This window comes from Aplysia californica, unplaced genomic scaffold, assembly GCF_000002075.1.
Source record: "Aplysia californica isolate F4 #8 unplaced genomic scaffold, AplCal3.0 scaffold00106, whole genome shotgun sequence".
NCBI classification, from domain to species: Eukaryota; Metazoa; Mollusca; class Gastropoda; order Aplysiida; family Aplysiidae; genus Aplysia; species Aplysia californica.
Genome location: NW_004797376.1, coordinates 697,664 through 713,617, shown reverse-complemented (window position 1 = coordinate 713,617; position 15,954 = coordinate 697,664). Strand labels below are relative to the sequence as shown.

General features: G+C 37.2%; 1 protein-coding gene across 1 annotated transcript in view; it reads right to left on the bottom strand.

Annotated features, from left to right (window-relative positions):
• The window catches only part of LOC101858620 (poly(ADP-ribose) glycohydrolase), a gene marked incomplete at its 5' end in the record, with an annotated part of 59,810 nt that overhangs the window by 28,613 nt on the left and 15,243 nt on the right, over positions 1-15,954 (bottom strand). Inside the window, 4 exon segments of the mRNA XM_013080931.1 lie at positions 3,280-3,384; positions 10,109-10,202; positions 12,227-12,275; positions 14,597-14,673. Coding sequence (XP_012936385.1) covers positions 3,280-3,384; positions 10,109-10,202; positions 12,227-12,275; positions 14,597-14,673 — 325 coding nt within the window.

The window sequence follows — 15,954 nt, the reverse complement described above, 5'->3', positions numbered from 1 at the left end:
GTTTTTGTAAGTCAGCATGTATGTCCCATTCAGTCTCCCATTGTCCCTAAAGCCAGCCCATGACCTCTTTTCGGGACTGAAACAGTTTCTATGAAGGGTGTATAACCATCATTAACACTTTTCCTACCGCGAGCCTAGCTGGACCGAGAGCCACAAAATACGGCTCGAGTGGCTCGCTATCTATTCCAATCCAGTAATGAAAAGACACAAAATTCTCGGCCCATCCAAGTTTTCAAAATAATAGAATAGATCTCCTGTTAGCAGATACGACAGAAAATATAGCACTGAGAGACGATTTTGAGTCATTTCAGCGCTTTTTATATTCCCTTCGAAACGTAAAAATGAGAAGAAAAGCACTCCCCTTACTTCAGTATAATATGTAATAAATAATAAATAGCATTTGTATAGCGCATACCCCCGCTCAACAGCAAGCTCTATGCGCTTTACACTATATTATTACTCCCAGCAGACCACAGAATACTCCGAAACATTCTCAGCTTCCCGGGAAGCATACAGTGCAAGCAGCTGATTAAGCGCTTAAACACTAACAAACTGACAAGATCTTTGGCTGTCTATAGGTGGGTACCCATTCCCACCTGGGTGAAGTGAGGAAAATTCGTGTAAAGAGCCTTTCCCAAGGACACAACATCGGGGCCCCTGACGGGATTCGAACCCACGACCTTACGATTGCGAGTCCGAGAGCCTAACCACTAGGCCACCGACGCCACATATGTCTCATATTTTCACTTCTATGTTAGGTACACATACATAACTATTATTTAACTAGAGCAAGCTGCCTCCCCCTTTTACATCATAGGGGATTTCAACTTTCACTTTGATGTTCCATCTGGACCAGACATCAAACGCCTTGTTTCAATTCTTGACGATCATAATCTTTTAAAGCAGCTAATCAAAGAGCCGACACATCGTAGTGGTCACATTTTAGACCATTTTAAACATCAGGTTCTAGATAAGGCTATCTCTGACCATTCTCTTCTGATAGCTGACATTAACATCTCCAAACCAAAACACGAAAGCAGCATACTTTCAAGGAACACGAGAACAATAGACACACAGGCACTTCGGGACGACATGAGCAAAACACTGACAAGTCTATCATCCCTAAAGGCAGACACATTTCATGACACCCTGAAAACGGCAATCGACCAACATGCGCCAATGGTAAAAAGAAACATTTCATCGAGACCCTTCTCTCCATGGTTTTCACTTGAAATCAAAGAAGCCAAGCAACATCGACGTCAGGCAGAATGCAGGTGGAGGAAATCAAAACTTCAAGTTCACAGAGACATCTTTATTAACCACCGAGACAAAGTCAACTCAGTCATCGAAAATAACAAGAAAAGATACTATCTACATGAATTACAAGACGTTAAATCACCCAAACAACTCGTTCAGACTACCAATGCTATTCTATTTACAGGTGTCACAAGTAGGGTGTTATCGTTTGATGATCTAAGGTTTCTCCCTGGCTGATAAGTTCTTGTAGATAAAAAGGAGCAGTTTTATTTACACATTTGAAACGCATGACGCAGATTTTAAATATTATTCTTTCTTTTACAGGGAGCCAATGTAGTTCTTTTAATAATCGAGTGACATGGTCTCGTTGTTATGCAGTACCCCCGAAGAAAAGTTTAAAATAAATGTTTTAAAAAATTACAACCCCAGCAGGCTATGTAATACTCACATCCATATTGAAATTATATAACATGAAAATCCAAACATTTTGACAATCGAAAGGAAGAATGTTATTTTAAAAATAAATATCAAGTTCTTAGGCACAATAATTATAGATACCTAGATATTTATTTTGAATATCCTTTAATTATTCTGTAATTTCTACAGCTTTCATTGAGAGTTGCGTCTTTTTTTTCGTTAGAATTTTGAACATAAACTGTGCAGTCTGATGGCTAGTTCTATGCAACCCCATTAACTCTTTCCGGACGTATCGCCGATATATCGGCAGTGATAGGGTGCCTCAGTATTGTTTCGTTTTAACACGATCTGTCATTTGTAATTACTTTTCATTGTTATAACTTGGAAAGGATTTAAGAAACGAAAACATCTGGTTCCACTTTGTCAAAGTGTGGGTTTGGGGAAAAACGAGTGAATTAGTTCTTGCGGTCTCGCATCAACAAAACGATGTGACCGGACTCAGTATAAATATCATAACTCAAACAAAAATTGGAATATTGCTTTCAAATAAAAAGCTGCGCATTCAGAAATTTATGGATTATGCTCTTGGCCTGTATATGATAAGATAACTATGCTTATTTGCTTTCACATATATTTGGTGAATGTAATTTTTTCCGTCAAAATTTACTTTTCTCATTACCATTGCCCTTTTTAACCAATGTAAGGCATACTTATGTTCAGAATGAATCCTTCTTTCATGTTGGGATGTATTCCTCATTCAATTTCCTTCGATTTGAAATATAATATGTTACGTTTTGAGTGATGGTTATGTATATATGAAGTTATTTTGTACACCACCTGTGTAGCCAAATTGAGCCACAAGTTATTTACGTCTAGACCCCAAAAAAACTACGTCCAGAAAGAGTTAAGCTTTGAATTGTGTGATGACCTAGACTTTGGAAAGGGCATATTTAGGTCAGGGAAAAGATTATTTTTAAATAATGTATCCTGTCTCACACACATAAAATGTATGAAAAGTTGTATTTTAGAGGTTAGAATCGACTGTTTTTCCAGGGGGATGAAGTCATTTGTGACACCTGTTTCACTACTCGCTTCTTTCTTCCAATACTGTCAGGTACATAAGGCAGAAAGCAGTCTATGCCACGCTTGCCTGTCCCGGGCCAGAAATGGACCAAAGAATCAGCAGTTTCAACAATGTTTAAAAGGGTTATAAAGCTGCCTTCCAAAAAGATGATAACCTCATTGAAAAATGATTAAAATCGTCAACTGCTAGATCACTTAACACAACAACCTCTGGGCTAGCATCCTTCAGTCCCTAGGTTGTGTTGTGCAGAGTACACTTTTTTAGAGATCAGTCAAAACTGTCCAAGATAACCACCCATTGTCAAGGCGGAAAGCGGTCACCTTAAGGTGTTTTTCTTGAAGAGTGTAATTTTAATGGGATGGGGGAATGGGAAGTAGTTGTTTGTTCGGGCGACTGTCTTAGACAGGTGGTCAATACAGCAAATTCGACTGCAGCTTCTTAAGGCAGAGCAAGGTGTTGTCTATGTTGGAGGTGGTAGTAAAGAGATGCCCTTTTAAAAAAAATACTGAAAACGTACTTACGGGTATTTCAAACATGACCTTGGTTTCATGAGAAGCCCTCCACTCAATTGGCGCCTCATCCTTGAAGCAATCAGGAGCATAGCGCAAATCCTTAATAGGTTCCCCCTAGAACAAGGAGATTATTGAACATTTATATACAGAATAACACAAAGAAGCATTAGACATCAAGGAAAACTGTCAGAATATCTGGACTATCTACCTGAGCGTAAAACATTGGTAGACCAATTTCACTTACATCTCACATTGACAAATAAACTTTAGGTGGCATTTAGGCAGTGCCATAGCAAAATACACGAGTTGGGCAGTGTTTTCCATCATTAATTCTCACACTGTCTGACATTTTCCCAACCTAGGCCAGTCCAAGATTTTTCTCTAAATTTCCAGCTAAATGAACCAGGAAGTCAGCATTTCTTCTGTACATTGGAACAATACCTGAGAATTAAGAGATAAGTATTTCTATTTGCTTCTTGGCCCTCTGAACAGACATATTCAAATAGTAACTAAAGCTGACACAAACAACATACTTCAAGCAACCAATCATGAACAGATTTTAAAAAGTTAAAATTTGGGAAAACAGGACTCCAAGTGTACAAGACAATTTGAAAGGGATTCAAAATGCAAGGATGGTAATCTGTCTGATAGAGAAGGTAGATCAAAATAAGAAGTGAAGCGTCAACAAGAATGCTTGTTGAAATATGATGTGTCCCTGACGGTCAATATCAGTCATATGAAAAAAATTTCAAAACTGAGTTAACATTATTTTTAAAAACGATCACCTTTTCCCTACAATTTAAAACAAGAATGAAGTAAATATGACCATATTTGACAAAAATATGGAACTTTTAGTTGTGCAAGGTGAGGAAACACGAAAAGGAGAAAATGGCCTCCACAAGTTGAGCAACATGTTTCCATAGCAATGGGGGTCTTAGAATTGAGAGAGAGACTTGAAATTTAGCAGTTATCTTAGCTATGCCACAACAAGGTAACATACAGAAGTAGAAAACTATCCATTCACAGAGAAAAAAACTTAAGGACAAAACATATTTTTCACGAGAATGGACTTCACGTAAAATGCAACAAAATATTAGCATTATACTAGGTACCAGATACTAAATTTTCAAAGTAGCTATATGTTAAATTCATCTGTTTCATATGAAAGGCCTATGTCTCCAGAGAATTTTGGTACCATACTTTAGCCTCACAGTCAATGTTTAAAAGAATGGCAGCTGTTTCAATTTAACATAATAATCAGATATTGCTGAAGTCGCTATCAGGCTGCAACTCCATGTTTGATAGATTATTGAAGAGTATTAAGTGCACCAAACATCTCTACATTAACAGAGTACAATCATTATAACAAAGAAATGAAACCTTATTTTTTTCAACACTGTGAGATCTTTACATTTCAGTATTTTATGGCCTCAAACACGATGGTCTGTCGTTATTTCAATAAAAACACAGAGCGTTGTCCTGGCCGGCGCAGAAAGGTCGCAAGATGGCTTACGTGCCGTGTTTACACTACCTAATTATACGTTTACAACAGCACCATAAACACAAGTGAGCACACACACACACACACAAAAAAAAACACACACACACATACACACACATAGAAATGCACCAACACACAGACACACACATGCACATAGACCGCCTCGGTAGCCTCTTGGTAAGGAGACCGCTTTGAGAGATCTAGAGGACGATTAATCTTTTAAAAGCTCTAAAACACAATAAAAACGAATTTTTTCAGTCAATCCAAGTGTAAAACTGAAAGATCAACAGACGATAACAACTAACAGGGCACGTCCACACAGTCAGCTGTTTACGTAAACAAGCTTGAAGTGAGCAAGAAGTTACCGTTTTTACTTCGTTTTACCAATCACAGTTGTTTACATTTCAGACCATTCATGCTCGAAAAGGGGTCAAAATCTAAAGATAGATGCGAATGAAAAAACGTTGAAGCAAAGGTGGCCATGAGGGAATGGTTCTAATAATAATCTCACAGCTACACACTAGCAAGGTCGAAATTCCTTTATCTCGTCACCCAAGCTCACAACAAACCACACACGCCTCCAAAATAAATCAAAATAAAATATTTATAGTCAATTATAGTTGTTTATTTTTATCTTAAATGAAGCAGAAGACATCAAACTTTCAATAGATCCAAAAAACAAAAGTTACATGGAAAGTCACTTTTTTTGCCTTTCGAGCCTCGTAGCTGACAATAAGCACACTGCGTCTTACGACTGATATTGACCGGGGGAGACAGATATGGGCAAAAATGAGAAATGAGCAGTCTGCCATACGGTAATTTTCCAGCTCCTCAAAATCCTTACTTAGTAAGAAACCACTATTGTGACTCTTCGGGGAGCCATGATGTCTGTGTATACTACTGAAAGAGAGCACTTAACACAATATACTCTTGTCCAGTTTTGAACCAGTTCCATGCCCTGATGGAAGCAACATAATTACCCAGCTGTTCTAGTCTACTATACTATGCCCAAAATTTTGGAACATTTTTAGTGCAGTTTTTTATCTGTGGTATCAGCTGCATGTGCTCAAGAAATATATTTTTTTAAAATTCAAATTCTAAACGATAAGGAAAGCAAGAACAGATCAATAATAATGTGGGAACAGTTATTAAAAGAATGAAAGTTTGGTCTCTCGGCAAAAAAATGTTGCTTTCTGAGCTTAGAACATTTTATGGCGCACCAGCAGCCGAATTGTAGCTGCAGCAGGGGGTTCCCCGCCAAGCACCTTATCACGGCGGGGGTCAGCTCCCTGTCGCCGCTCTGTCTGGGCAGACTTGACATTTGGTACTTTTCAACTTAACAGGGCTCAATACTTACGGGACAACATTTTTAACTGAAGACAAACTGAAACAACTTTTGTCACAGGCAGTAAGTATGAGACAAAACATTCGTGTTCAACTGTTGACACACTCAATTTCGTAAGCCGTTGCCATGGAAACGGAGGCCATCTTGAAAATTGGATATAATTTTTTTTTTCTACACCATATCTACAGTTTTTAACTTTATAAAATTCTGTAACTTGCAAAACGTCACAAAAAAATAGGCGCTTGAAGGTGGGTATTTTGATTTTTGATACTATACTTAGTTGTTGTTGTTGTTATCGATCCAGCAACAGCTGGGCTCTCACCCTTCTGTCCAATGCCATGTAGTGATAAGTGCAGGTTTGCTGCAGTTGCTGTAATGTTCCATAGAGTGTGTTGTCAATGTTAGGTCTCAAAGGGAGAAGGGTAGCTCTGATGTCATTTAGGGCTGTGCAGTGGAACAGGTGATGCTCCAGTCTCATATGCATAGTCACACAAGGGACACATTGGGGGAAGTTCCGGGTTTATTCTGTTCAGGTGGAAGTTGAGCTGTATATGTTCTGTTCGTAGGCGGAAGATCGTGGTCTGTTTCTTTCTCTGAAGGCGGTTGATATTGTCATTCCTTTTTGTTGTGGTCATATGTTTGAAAACTGCTCTGCCTGTCTTTCCCAGGGCCCATCTGTTCATCCAATCTTGTTTGTTGTTGCTTTTGATGATTTGTTTTGCAGTGTTGTATGAAGCTGGAGTGTTGGGTTGTTCCTGTCTAGATCCCCGTTTGGCAATTGTGTCTGCTCTGTCATTTCCAGGTATGTCTGAGTGTCCGGGGACACACTGCATTACTAGGTTGATGCCACAGGATGTCATCAGATGATGGGATCCAAACAGTATATGGGTCAAATCTTGGTTTAGATGATGGTCATTTTATATGGCTTGTAATACTGATAGTGAGTCAGTGAAAATCACAATACTCTATGCTTTTCCAGGATGAGTGTCAAAACTGTGCGGAGATGGTACAGTGCTGTTTCAATTGCCATCATTTCTGCATCGTAGTTGCTGCATTTCTCTCCACAGGCTGCAGAGATCTCATTGGAACTTCCATCTGGGTACTGTATTAGTATTCCATATCCGGCTTTGGTTGTGCCTTTGGATGCTGAGCCGTCCGTATAGACGTGTATCCAGTCATCTGAATAGCTGTCGATTGTTTGATGTGATGCAAGAATCAGCGTCATTGGGTCTGAAGATTTTGTGCTCTTGTCTTTGAGAGATGTAATGATTGGCTTTTTTAAAGAAAGGTGGGGAGGGATGTTTTGATTGACTCTTTTGGTTTCTTTTCTGTTTTGTGGTAGATGGTGGCTCTCCATTAGTTCTGTGATGTGATGCATGATTGACGGCAGTAGGTGTGGATCTCATGCCACCATTTATAAAACGAAGGGCATTGTTTTGGACCTTGTCAAGGGTGTTGCAAGTAGTTGTACTGCACATAGTGAGTAGGCTATTGCTGTATTCCAGGGAAGATCGGACATAACCCAGGTAGAGAGCTCTCAGAGATTGTTTGTCTGATCCCCATGAACTGCTTGCGAGTTTCTTTAAAAGTTGGAGTCTTTTTTTTGCCTTGCTCCTTATGTTCTCCACTTGGCTTTTCATGGTTAGCCTATGGTCAAGTTTGATTCCTAGGCAAGTTGGATGTTCTTCTTTGGGGAGACTTTCATTTCCTATCTTTAGTTTGAGATTTTTTTTGACTGCTTTATGGCTCTTCGTGAAGATGGTGTATACTGTTTTCGTGCAGTTTATTTTAAGTTTCCATTTCTGACAGTAATTATGGAGCCTCTTGAGGTCTTCATTTAATTTCCCTGCTCCTACTATCGTGCTGTGATGTGTCTGCCATACTATACTTAGAAAGTATCGAAAATTGTTCTCAAAGTTGTGGGGATATGGAAATTGATCTTTAAAAAATATTTTTGGCATTAAAAAAAAAATATTGTAAAAAACATTCCAAAGCAAAATATAAAAAATAACCTGCTCACAATAAGCACAAACCATTTCTCTAACTGCATGCAAAATTTCAAGTCTCTGTGTTGGTAAATTTAAAAAATGGTGGTGAAAAAAAAAAGGCATAAGCCGGCAAAAAGTGGTGAAAAAGTGTGATTTGACAACAAACAAAAAAAAAAAAGGTTAAATATTGAAAATGTTAGTACAGAACGTAGAACCCAATAAAAATGAATTCTGTTAATATTAATCACTCAGCAACTAGTGTCAATAAAATCTAGACGGAATAAGGGATTGGAAAATACCCAAAGTAAAAAGTGCTCAGAGTGATGGAGTGAAAATAAGTCCCCGAGGCCCTAGATCCGACCAGCGAGCCCCCTTAAAGTTTTAGGTGCATCCTTGTATTGATGGTAATTATCATTTAATGCACCCAAAGCAAAAATTTCTGCTGTTGACTCCAAAAAGAACAAAAATTATAACTTGTCTGGTTATTCCGTTAGACGTGCTGAAGTTGGTAATGCTAATAGTAAAAATTTTTGGACAAGTGAGAACGAAAAAAAAAATTAATATTAAAAAAAAAGGATTGACAAAAACGGTAGAGCTTTTGAAAAACGAATGGCATAACATTGATGGAGATACTCAGAAAACATAGTATATGCACAGATAATAGAAAGCTGTATTTTAGCAACTTTATCCAGCTGGCACACAAATCACTAAGAAGTAATTCCTCCACATTAAACTTTATATGTCTAATACTATCGTAAATATTCGCATATTTTCTCATTTTCTCTAATGTTTATAAAAATCACGCTGTAGTCTCTCTATGAAGAAGTGCAAATTGACTTTAATGTCAAAATACATATACAGTGCAAAACATAAAACGTATCTGTTATACTCCAGAAATTCCTTCCTCTTCTTAAAACGCTAAGTCTAGGTTTTGTAAGTTGACTGAATGACAGGGACGACTTTTCGTAACTGGGTTTTCAGAATAATCTAGCTTTCAAGTGACACTGCATCAGCACCAAACTTTTCCAGTTTGACACAGATTTTGGAGAGATCTGTCTTGCCGTTTTTTAAATAAACAATCATTTATTCATAAGTATGTAACTAAAACAGGACAAATGGGGTACTCTACAAACACTTCTCTAAACCAAAAACTAAGACACAGAAATTAGCCATTCTAACGCAGAATAAATCTCAAGATATTGAGCTTTTAGTACATCAGTGTAATGGTTTGTTGCGTGGGATGGGCGAGAAGTTATATAGTTTCAAACATAGACAAAAATGCAAACTTTTTAACTGACACCGGCAAAGTCGCTTCAGGGCTCATTAACCCCGTGACCCCGGGCCAAGGAACTCCGCTGGGCTGCTCAATCATTCTAAATAAAAGTAACAGAATCAGGCGAAAAGTGACGCCGTGATTTGAATAACTTGCCGACAATATACTTTTCTAAAGGTATAGGAATTACTCATCTGACAGGACATCAAAAGCAGAGAAAATTCAGAAATATCTAAGATTTTTAAAAATACAAGCTCAGGACCAACAGCCCCACAGCCACCCACATATAAGGCTTACAACAGGGGTCTCAAACTTGCAGCCCATCGGACCAGATTTTGCGGTCCTTACTTGAGATCAAAGTTTACTGTTAGTGAGGCCCAAATGTGGCTCAGCTATGTATGAGAAAGTGCTGCCAAGTCTCTTGCAGCAACGAGTAGGTAAGAAAGCAAGCGTATGTTCTCAAGAAACCCTTCATGTTCTGAACTGAGAAGACCAAATCATTTGTACGTAAAAAACAATACATGAAACCTTTTTTTCTTTTTTTTGAAAAGATAAATACTTTAATACAGCCCATATTTATCCAGACTTTATTGCCAGCGGCCCCCGGGTAATTTAAATTTGAGTTCTCTAGCTTAGAATATTCCTATCACAAGAATACAAATAAATTCGAACTCAACTCTACCCTTGACATGATTATGTCAAAGAAGGACAAGACATAACAACGAATTCACCTTCCAATAAGTTTTTGCAGGTTTACTTGTAGGCTGCATTGTCATTATGCCTGCATTGTCCCCATCATCATCTAAATCAGGATCTGTTTTCGAGCTGGGAGAAACACAAACGATACCATAATAATGTTAACAATACTAATAACAATGATACAGACAACATTATTAATCATAATAAGTAATAATAACAGAACAACGTAATAATAATGAATAATAATATGTCAGGCATTGTGGTGAAAGCAGGAGCTCGTCAATATAATGAAATCGAAGAAACCAACATTAGGAAAATTTCTTTGAATTCTTATTTTGGGCTCAACACCTTCTATGTCCATGTAAAAACACATTTACAAGTAAATTTTACCAAGTAGCTTTGATCAAAGGCACAAAAATGCAAATTTGCAGTTTCCAAGGACACCGCAGTTTTGGAAGTCACCAAACCTTGGTGGCCATTGATTTTAACTCTGACACCAGGCAACTTCAATATCCACCAACTGCAAATACCCTGATTTCTATTCAACATCAATAGGTATTTTTTCATCAAAAGCAAGACTAATGAACAAGCTTTAAGAATATACTAATAAATATATGTGCCCAATAATTGACGAGCGCCCGATTCCATAATGTGTCGTGCCACATCTTATAAAAATAATAAGACCAATATTATTAACAATAGTAAGGATACTTGTACAATGATATATTTTTTTAAAATATTAAGTTATAATAATGATCACAATAATAATAATAATAATAACAATAAAAAATGTTTTTTATTTTAAGTAAAATGTTTTATGGCACTTGCGAAACAGTAACAATAGCAACAAATCCCCCCCCCCCCCTAAAAAAAACAAAAACAACCCACAGTGATACTAATAATTTAAAAAAACAATATCTTAAAAATTATAATAGTATTAAAAGTAACCATAATAATTTTAAAAAACAATGACAATAATAACAATAATAATAATATCCTTCCTTCACTTTCATTTGAGAGTCTTCTCACACTCAACAATGTGCCTTACACAAAAAAATTTTTTTTTTTAAAGATGAAGTATCATGAAAGTGCTTTCTGTGACCTCATCAACACAATTTAGATCATTTAACCCCTTCCTGACACAATGTCAGTACATGCTTCACTGGGCACAGTTTTGGATCCCCAGGGACACAGGGTAGCGCTAGATATAGTGGTCAGTTTCCCATAGTTAGGCCTGGTTTTCAAATGCTTTTACCAAATGCATTTAATCAAAGAAGTATGCAGAAAACAACCTATGACAAACGACGTACATCGCAGCAGCATCTTTGCTAGTTTGCTGTGTAGGAAAACGTGACAAACGGCATATGTAGTATAGGTCATGAAGGGCTTAACAGGAAGGCTCCCACCCTGTCTGTCAAGGTCAACCCAAGCTGAGAGGAACGCAACTTCCCAGCAGAAAGATTGAGATACTTGATAAAAATTCTTGCTACAATAGGATTGAACTCGAGTCTTTTGCTAGCAACGGCAAAGCCCCTAACGGCTACGCCACAGATGCTGGTAAGGTGTATCTATACTTACTCATCAACGGTAAAATACATGAAAATATACTATTTATTTCTATCACTCTACTTTCCAAGACTTACATTCTTTCTCACATCTTTGCTTCTTTCACTCACATTTTGCATTCATATCCATCTTACTCCCAAATGCTAAAAAAAAAAGTTTTAAAATCCTATTGTCGGAGCAGATGGAGGTAATTACCAGTATTTGCTTCAGGGAAGAGTGGGGGGGGGGGGGGGGGGGTAGAGATAAAAAAAGAGAGGGCTACAGTTAAAGAATAGAAGGGACAGGGAGGAAGGGGGGGAGGAGAGAGAGAGAGAGAAAGAGAGAGAGAGAAAATGCATACATGCAAGACTTAAAGAAGGAAGAAATACGTTAAGTGAGTGTGTTAACGTGTGGGGGGAAGGGAAAGTGGTGGTACGGATTTTTGCAAGCCGACTCGGGAGAGATATTATCTGGCAGGGAACCTAGGAAACTACGATCTAACAGAACCCCCCCCCCCCCCCCCCCAATTCTTACACCAAAAAATGTGAATAGTATACATGTCAACTTTCCTATGACAGAAAAGACAAATATAAAGCAGTCCATACCCATGCTCATCTTCAAAATGATCGTCGTCATAATTCTTTGAAGAATCACCTGAAAAGACAAGGAATAGAAAGTTAAAAAAACATCATAGCAAATTCAGTCCAATGGGTAGTCACTAATCCCCAAACTGGGAATACACTGATTCCCCAAACCCCGGTAATTAATTTTTAACCCAGACTGGAATATCATGTGACCAGTCACTAAAACCATGGGAATAAGGATTGAAATGGCAAAGTAAAGGAAGTAGCTATTCTGCTCTCAAGCAGAAAAGTCCGCAACTTTCTCATACACAAACAAACACACACACAACCACCTTTTTTTTTCCTTTCCTATGCAGACCCACTCACATATTTAGTCCATCAAATACATGAAGGATAACAGGAATAATTTAAAAAATAGAAATTCTTACAATCCTTCCAAAAAAGCAAACACTTGGAGGTAAAAAATTCATATGTGAGGCATCATGAGGGAATCAGGCGCTCATTAAAATAATGAAATCGAGGAAATCGGCATTTTCCTGTCGGCTTGGCCTATACAAGAAATAAAAAACTTATAAGAAGTGTTTGCGAGTTCCTCAGAACTTGGTCAACAAAATAACTTGAAAATTACATCGACCTCTACAGTGAAATTAAATCTGCTTTTCACGCACTCAGATGACCTTATGCAGTTGCAAGTGCTGTAAAACTTTTACGAAACTGAACTGGAAAACAAGCTTTTTTACAGACTTCAAAACTTCTACCTTTTTTCACAAATCTCATTGATTTTCTTTGTCTTTTTTTTTTGTTACTCGGTTTGTGAGATTCAAGTGTCCACTTGGTGTGATGTAATTATCATTAACATTCAATTTGATTACTTTTCGGTACATAATATATATATCATTTATGTACTTACATTTGTCACGACAAGGTGAAATCAGGCCCATATTAATTTTTGGGCATATGGATTAATTAGTATTATCTTAAATTCTTCACTGCCGCGCCATAGAATTTACAGGCCTGAAGCCTTAGGCATAGTGCCTATAGCCCGTAGAATTTACGGGGCAGCGACAGAGGTTGTTTTGATACCAATTATAGGGGAGGTCACTGCTAAAATCTTGTAATAATTATCATTGGGGTAATATATAGTGTAAAGCACATAGAGCTTGCTTTCAAGTGGGGACATGCGCAATACAAATGCTATTTATTATCATTACCTTCCCTTTACGTATACCACCATTCCCCCCCCCCCCCCATTTGAAAGTGTCAGATTCAGATTTTAGCCCAGAGAGAAGATTAGATTTAGATCTAGATCTAACACATCCACCGCACAAAAATGAAGGCAGTAAACACAGATGGGATTACATGTAGATATATATGGATAGTACGAGCATTGTATAAGGTAGGAAAAGACTTTTGTCACATCCTCTTTACCTGCAGACACTCAAACATGTATTCCCCTTTTTTTTATCTCAGTTTATCATTACTCGAAAGTGTGTTGTTTTATGTTGTTTGGTGGTGTTGTTTTTGGCCTCATGTTACCAACTCCAACTTTTCTCCGTCTAACTCTTAATGAAATCTCCCTAAAATTATATCAATATAAATGTGGCTCAATGTAGAAAGCACATGCAGAAATGCAAGAGGAAATATTCATAAATAAAAAAGTTATGGGAGATGGTGTGGGGTCACCCCTGAGCCGCCTGGGTTCATGGGATTTCCCCCTGCACAGGGGTCTATTTACCTGTGGCATTGAAGGGGTTAAGGGTTGTTTATTTGTCTTGCATTTGACTTTTAAAAATATCCATCAATCTTGAATAGAAGTCAAGATATCTGTGACAGAAGGAGGTGTGGATCACAGAAGTTTGATGACTTCCAAAGCTTGAGTGGTCTAGAAAACTGCTAGTCTACATTTCGTATGCCTTTGGTCAATGTTTTTCATTAAAAATCCACCCTCAGGTGTGTTATTCAGTGGACATGAGGTTGAGTGGTTGACCAAAAAATACACATCCCATGGAAGTTATTTGACTTCATTATTTTCACAATGATCTTTTGTCAACCTTCCAGGATCTTAACTATCAATACCCCTCCGAGAAATCAGAGCAGTTCACAAACTTTGTTCATGTTAACAATTTTAAACAGATTTGCAACCTTTCACTCAATGATCTCAACATATTTCATCTCACTCAACGCATATTCCAGCCCCTCCCTAATTTCACACTCTTCTGACTATTTCAAAATGATTGAAAAAATAAAAATAAAACAACAAATAATACACCTATCATCTCTCAAAGCAGTCTTTCACAAACATAAACACATCAGACTGACCACTGAATACAGAAAAGATTTGGAAAAATTGCTATATACACAGGTGAAGCACATCAAAGAACTTTTACTTACCGTGATAATCATCCAAATCACGTCTTTTGTCATCAAAAGCTGAAGAACTCGAACTATGTGTGGAGGACTTTGTTCTCCTAATGCAGGTAACAAAAGAAATCAGAGCCTTTAGGCTATGCATTTTGTTCAAATATTCAGTATTGCATATCCTTAATCAAGGAAAAGATAAGATAAGATAAAATAAGATAAGATAAGATAGTACTTTATTATCCAAGAGGAAAATTTTTCTTGGCTGTACAGGACTGTAAAAACACATGTAAGTATACATAAAAACTTAAACTATATAATATAACTCTCATTGAAATTCAATATGAAAAGAAAAGTAAAGCTGACAAATATATATATCATATCAGAAGCATCATTCAACTACATGCAGGAATTTAATTACAAGACCTTTAGATTTATATAGATAAATACTCGAAAGAGCAATACACATTGATGCTTACTCTGACAACAGCCTTATGCTAGATCGTGAAAAAAACTTCTTTTATATCTTTCTTTCTTTGTTTTTAAGAAGTACATACCTGCCGCAGTGTGATCTTACAATTTGTGTGGAAAAGGGGTGTGATGGGTCGTTTATAACGCTTTTCATCTTTTTTATACTTGCGGTCTTATACATTTCATCAATTCTGGTAAAATCATATCCAGAGATCTTGCTGGCTTTCCTAATGGTTCTGTCTAATTTTTCTTTATATTTCCCCCTACAATTTCTACCCCAACAGCAAATACAAAATAGTAACACTCTTTCAATCATAGAATAGTATAAAAGGGATATAATCTCATTATCGACACAAAAACTTCTTCATTTCCTTAAAAAGGAACATTCTTAGATTTATTTTTTTATGCCCAAGAGCAGCGTGGGGATGCCAGTCAAGCTTGTTATCAATTGTTATTCCAAGATATTTGTAAGAGTTTACAACCTCCACCTCCTCATCTTCTTAATTTTTACTCAATCCGGTCCACTCGCTTTGTGAGCTTTCAGACGATTAAACATGATCTTGACCTCATTAACATTAACCACAAAAATTTCCTTGCTCTTGTCATAGTCTTTGTCTGTGCTGCTGTTGTCTTAGTGGTAGTTTTGAATCGTCTCTTTGACAGTTGTCAACTGATCGTAGAAGTCATGGTTGTCAAAACGAACATAAAAAGAATTCAGTTTGTTTACATACTGACTAGGGTTGGTGTCATACGTAGGAACATTTGTATAGAAACGAAAGCCAAAATAAACGAAGCAAGAAAAGGAAGATCAAATGTTCACCAAATAAATTACTAACAAATGGAAAATATAAAAGAGTATTATCTAGAATTTTATTAGATTTTGCAAAAATATCAAACAAATATAAACATTCTTCCCCCCC